The sequence below is a fragment of the Porites lutea genome, chromosome 13 (genome assembly GCF_958299795.1).
Source record: "Porites lutea chromosome 13, jaPorLute2.1, whole genome shotgun sequence".
NCBI classification, from domain to species: Eukaryota; Metazoa; Cnidaria; class Anthozoa; order Scleractinia; family Poritidae; genus Porites; species Porites lutea.
Genome location: NC_133213.1, coordinates 15,104,376 through 15,110,842, shown reverse-complemented (window position 1 = coordinate 15,110,842; position 6,467 = coordinate 15,104,376). Strand labels below are relative to the sequence as shown.

Genomic DNA, 6,467 nt, shown 5'->3' with positions numbered 1-6,467 from the left:
TCTACCACTACCGTTGACGTGGGCTTGATACCTCACAATCGCCGTTTCAAGAGCAACTGACATATACTGCTAGGAACCTTACGAAACTACATCGGCGACGGCAAGGAGAACGCCTAAAACACAATAGGCTTCAGTGAGCAAAACAGTAGCTCCGGCTGCACGTACATCATGCTTTTTTGTACATTTCTCCGCTGTCCCTACACAACTACAACGTGGAGTAATCAATTTTTTTAGTTGACGGGCTTAATTAAGATTTGGAACGACAAGGTGATAAATTTATTTACTATCTCTCTCTGAACTCGGACGCGGTCTCCTCTCTTCAGTTCCAACCTAACACATGTCACCGTACTTTCAATTAACTGGGCGACTTGGTGTGAGGGCGAAAAAGAACGCGAAGTCTATTTTCAGCGACGTTTTCATTGGCGTCTCTGTTTTCGGATAGTAAGGTCCCTTTTGGATTGTATTCTTATCGTCCTTTGGTTCTTGTACCCTCCTTAAACACCAGTGCTTCCAAACTATGATTTGAGACAAACCGCTAGGGAATTGCCGGCCCCAATACTGCTGCCCGCGATGCCTGACACAATCCGCTATCAAAGGCAGTTCTGCCAACTAATATTAAGATCTATGTCCTTCAAAAAATGATCAAGTGGAAGGCTCTACACGGTTACTTTTCCGCCTAAATTAAACAACCTGACTAATAAGCCTTTTAAACTCTTTCTTTATGTCTCTTTTGAAAAAAGCATAAGACAGTGGGTTAATGGCCGAGTTTAAAACCAATACAGGAATTTTGTATTGTTCATCTTTACATGATGCATTTGTGTCGAATAGTACCACTATACTACAACGCAAATATATTCCGTAGCACACAACAAACACTCCTATCACAATACCCATCATTATTACTGCAGACTTCTCGTTACGGGTTTTAAAAGATATCCGTCCTAGGGTGCGCGCTGACCGATCTTGTTTCCAGATATGAATTAACATTGACACAAAACAGAGTATCTGCAGAACGCATGGAACGATTTCCATGGAAGTCATTAAAACCACAACTGCAACGATACTGGTCAGAGGGGTCTCACAGCAAAGCCGAAGTGCGGTCTTGAACGCCACCAACGTAAATGACACTATCCAACAGAAAGTTATCACTTGAATAACACGAGATCGAGTCATGAAAGTTATGTATTTAAAAGGCTTTACGATGGCGATATAACGGTCGAGCACCAGAGAACACAAGTTTAAAACAGACAAGTAGCTAAACAGCCACCTTACGACATCTTTCCATGAAGGAAAAGCCTGAGGCCAGTCACAGGTGTTTGTAACGTCGCATGCGAACAAAGAAGGAATAATGCTCAAACCAACACAGAAATCCGCTACTGCAAGTGAAACAATGAACGAGTTGGTTTTGGTGTGAAGACTTCGTCTGCTGCAGACGAGGAAGATTATAAATCCATTTCCAGTGATGGCAAGAAACGAAAGAACCCATCCAAGAATCCAAAACCAAGTCTCCATCGGTACTTTCGGCAGTTAAGAGAAGTTCTTATTAACTACAGATAAAAGAAAAATATCCTCTTCGCAAAAAATGTCAGAAGGTTGTATGTTATTCACTGGCAGATGTATGTTACTAGACTGAAGTCCTTTTTATTGTCCTAATTTGTCATAAACTTGGTAATTTCTAATAATTATGTTTTTCGCATGCGCAGTAGGTAACTGACCGAGCTGTAATAGCACAGTTGGTAGGAAAATGAGGATAGTTGGGTGCTGTAATTCAAAGCCAGTGGGCGCTTTCAATACAACAAAAATTCCCGTTGAAATGTTGGAAATTCCACTCACCCAATGGAACTATACATCGACCCGACCAAAGCCTCGGCGCGTTTGGTTATTGTTCCTACAAAAGAGCGGTATTTGAGACAACAATTTTGTCAAATGGAAAGGGACACTCCAACATTGCCGATCTTAATCTAAATAGCTCTTATCTGGCTGGATCTTAATTATTCTCTTTACAACTAAACCAGTCTGGTCTGTCAGTTATAACAGATGGAATTAACGGAGACCTTAGCTGATTAAAAAAAATATGCCTTCACTTTAGTCTAAATTGCAGCCGACATCATATATTTCTTACAAATTGCGACAGTTCTACTACAAAAGGTTTTATTATTCATTCGGTATGCAACGATTTTACTATCGTTCCAGCCACAAGCAACTCGTCGCTCCAATTTGCTGTTGGGCTTCCTTAGCAACCAATATTAATTTCTTTGTCATGATTTCTACAGAATTTAAAGGAAAATTAGCCTTACGCTCGTGTAACCGGGGCGAAAAAGGTGACACATTTGATAGCTATACCTTTTTTCTCCATAGCAAGTCATTTTACACTTTACACGATTTTATCATTTCAGTCACACCTGCAAGACTAACCTGAAAGAAACTTGCACGGAAAGATTACAAAACTACTACATTTCTTTGTGTTTTTCTCAACAAGGAAATTACTTCATATTACAAGAATATCGTACAGTTTATCTTTCAGTTCGGTTCGGTAGATTCTAAGAATCTATCGCCGTTAACAGAGTTGATTGATTACGAAAACTGTTGAACGAACAAAATTAACCTCGGTGCGGAGGAAAATTGGCGCCAAGCCTTATAAAGTCACCGAACCTCGAACTTCTGAACTTGTCAATCTTGTTTTCTCCCGTCAAACTGGTATTCAGAGTGCGAACATCCGTTTCAGTTTGATAAATTGATGGTCATAACCGATGAGCCCGCTGTACAAAGCGCACGGCTATTAAGCCTGGGTTCGAACTGTATCCAAGCAACAAGCAGCACATGCTCACGCTATCTTTGTTACTCGATTGATGCAGAGTCATTCTCGAGTATGCCAAAATCGAGCAAGTGAAGCAAAGCGGGCTTTGGTAGGAGCCGGTGTGAACACAAAATTATACTCTAATGATGTGAAACTAAAAAGTTCCCTGCAATAAGAACTTGCGTCTCACACCACCTGTGAAACTTGATCCTAAGTCCTTTCCCTTGTATTTTGTATTTTCTGAGGGTCCAAAGATTCTTTTTTTTTCTCCTAATGCGCCATTTTTTTCCAAATTTCAATTCGCTTTGAGTCCAAGCCTTACACATTTATCGGTCTTTTACTGAATTGCTCAAGCCTTTCACACTCGTTCATTAAATACTTGCATCCTACAAGAATGAGTTACGCACGTCAAGTGGTAGGCTTTAGTTTACTTTGTTATTTTCTTTAAAACACAGCGCCAACGCAGATGCATCCCATAGCAAACAAGAAACACTCCTATCACAAGACCCATCATTATTACTGCAGACCTATCGTGGAGGATTTTAAACGACATCTGATGGTTAAAACGTAACTGTTTTGCTAAGGTGCGTGCTGACTGATCATGCCTGCGTGCGTGAAATATCATTGATGCAAAGCAGAGTGTTAACAGAACACATGGAAGAAACTCGGAAATTATTGTCAGCCAAATAAGAGGGACAGGGACAGCTATTGTTTTGAAATAAAACATATAAAGGGTAATCTTTAGCGCGTAAAAACTATCTGGTATAACCCAAGAGAAGACAATAATTGGGATAATTCGACAGCGAGTCTGAAAGTAATGTATTTTAGAGGATGAACGATGGCAATAAAACGATCCAGTACTAAGACGCATAATTTTACAACAGACTTGTTACTAAGCAACCACCTTATAATATTCACCCAAGATGACCAAGATAGCAAATTTTGAGGCCAGTCGCAGGTGTTTGTAATGTCGCAGAAGAACAGAGAAGGAATAACGCTCAAACCAACACAGAAATCCGCTACTGCAAGTGAAACAATAAATGCGTTGGTTATGGTGCGGAGATTTCGTCTGCTGCAAACGAGGAAGATTGTAAATCCATTTCCACTGATGGTCAGAAATGAAAGAACCTAGCCAAGAATCCAGAGCCAGGTCTCCATCTTACCTGTTAAAGGAAGTTCTTGTCAACTATACTGATTAACTATTATAACTTACATCTTTGCATGAATTTCAGGGTCACAGTTACTAAATACCCGTAAATGATTTTATAGACGCCCGCGGCGTTTATTTAATTTTAGGGGTCCAATGGCCAAGAGGGGGCGTTTAATAGATGGAGGGAGTTTAAAAGAGGGAAGCGTATCAAGAGAGTTAACTGTAAATAGCAGAATATCTGGTCCCTCCATCTATTGATACGTCTAAAGGCATTGTTAAGCAAGAAACTGGACCGGCAAATTGAATGACTTTACTCCTTTTTGCCGTTTCCTAGCTTTTTAGAGTAATGAAATGTCTATTAGACAAGGGGCGTTATTAGACAGGGGCGTCTAACACAAACTGCTTGACATCTTAAGAGGGGTGTTCATTAGACGAAAGGCTTTATTTAAGAGTGGGCGCCCATAACATCATTTACGGTGCGTGCTTCTATTAGTTCTTTAAATCGTCCTTATTGTAATAACTGCACTGTATTATAACTTCCAATATTTTTTACCCTATTTCTAATTAGTCATGGTGTCGTATTTTGTAATTATTAGTTTTTTTTTTAATAAACGGTAGGAAGAGAGAAAATGTGGACTGTCACATGGAAATAGTGCAAAGACATCTGTCAATTAAACCATAGAAAGCGTCAGTCACGTGTGTTACCACCTATCTCAATTCATTGTTAATTTGGTTCGCTAAATATTGCTACGTTAATGTATTCCTAATTGCCACAGTTCTTTATTAGAAACTGCGACAGGTGTTACAAATTACGGCAAAAGTTGGGCATAAAATTGTTAAAAGATTTTTTTTTTCGTTTCCGTAAAATTGCATATCAAAAATTAAAAAGTATACATTTATCAGGAGCGTAGCAAGCGTAGCTACCTGTACGCACGCACGGTACGCACGTGCGTACGTGTAAAAGTCGAGGGTAAAAAAAATAATAGTAAAATAAGATACGAAAGCGAATAATGAAAAAAAAGCAAAGGATAAGATAGGTAAAATATAATTATTCACAGTTTGGCTCAATTCATTTAACAACGGATTGTTTAACTTTTAGTTTTAATTACTTCCAAATGTCGGCTTCCTTTGGTGGACCAAATATTTAATAAATATAAATGATATATTTTAAGCCTTAAGTTAGGAAAAGCGATTGACGTGCTTCAGTCCATGAATACAAAAAGACGATAATTATAAAGATTTTTTTCAGTTTACACAGTCACGTTATTTTATACAGCTATTTCGAGAACGGTTGTCGGAAGTGCACGCGACAATCCCGAAAGGTATTGTGGGTGGCTTTGAGGGCAATGTTCTTCAAAGAAATTTGAAAGAATGGTACGGGAGGCCACGGACATATGTTTGCGAGTATTAAAGGAAAGCAACAAAAGTAGGTTCGACAGCTTCAGTCGTTACGAACAGTGTATTGATCATATCCCATATTACTTTTCGGGATTGTCGCGTGCGCATTTCTTCCGACAACCTTTATCGAAACAGCTGTATACAGTAAGAACGCTTCGACTTACAATAATCTCACCTTTTGGAACATTGAGCAGGGAGTTGGGGGATAAGGGCATTTGGAGAATTGTGCCTACCCCCGAAAAAATCCTGGTTACGCCCCTGTTTATGTGAGATGCAACATGAAAACACCTGATGGTTAAATCGTAACTGTTTTGCCAAGGTGCGTGCTGGCTGATCATGCCCGCGTGCGTCAAAAATATCATTGATACAAAGCAGATTATTAACAGAACACATGGAAGGAACTCGAAGGGGAAATTTCACTCATAACTCATGACTTATGATTATTGAATATGCCTGCCTTCAATAGCACTGAATCCCTCTAAAAAGTACCAAATAATTTCTGCAAGTTTTCAAATAGAGAATAATACATGGTCGCGCGGAGATATGGAATTTATCTTCGAGTGTTCACATCGATATCGAACGAGTGAGCGCAGCGAACGAGTGAGATATCGAATGTGAACACGAGAAGATAAATTCCATATCTCCAAGCGTCCATGTATTATTCTGTTTATTATATAAAATACTGATGACGGCGTTTTTGATGATTTTCCGAAGATTTCCGACCACCTTCCGAAGATTTCCGAAGATTTTTCAAATTGTTCCGAAGACCAGACGAACGTTCCCGAACATTTTCCGAAAATTTCCGAAAATTTCCGAAGATGTCCGAAGATTTCCGAAGATTGCCGAGCACTTTCGGGGAAGACCCGAAGATGTTTCGATGATAGACCAACGAATTTAAGTACAATTTAAGAGACAAACCTGATGTCAGTGAAATTATCGATATCTTCACATGTAAAAATATCGTATTTTTACGTGTGTTCAGATACCACATTTCTCGGTGGTAGAAAAACTTGTAAAACACTGCAGTTTATATAATAATTATAGTTATTCGTCTACATGCATGAGTGAACTCGGTGCCACTTGGTGAATCCAGCTAACGTTGTTATGCTTGCTTTGGCGTGT

The 6,467-nt window shown here is 39.3% G+C and overlaps 1 protein-coding gene across 1 annotated transcript; it reads right to left on the bottom strand.

Annotated features, from left to right (window-relative positions):
• Positions 1 to 681: 681 nt before the first annotated feature.
• Positions 682 to 1,512, bottom strand: LOC140922657 (adenosine receptor A2b-like). Its single transcript, XM_073372647.1, has one exon. It carries the CDS (start codon positions 1,510 to 1,512, stop codon positions 682 to 684), a length of 831 nt encoding a protein of 276 aa, XP_073228748.1.
• Positions 1,513 to 6,467: the final 4,955 nt, after the last annotated feature.

Coding starts and splice junctions, on each gene's coding strand:
- LOC140922657 (XM_073372647.1), bottom strand. CDS start 1,512: ATGGAGACTTGGTTTTGGATTCTTGGATGGGTTCTTTCGTTTCTTGCC.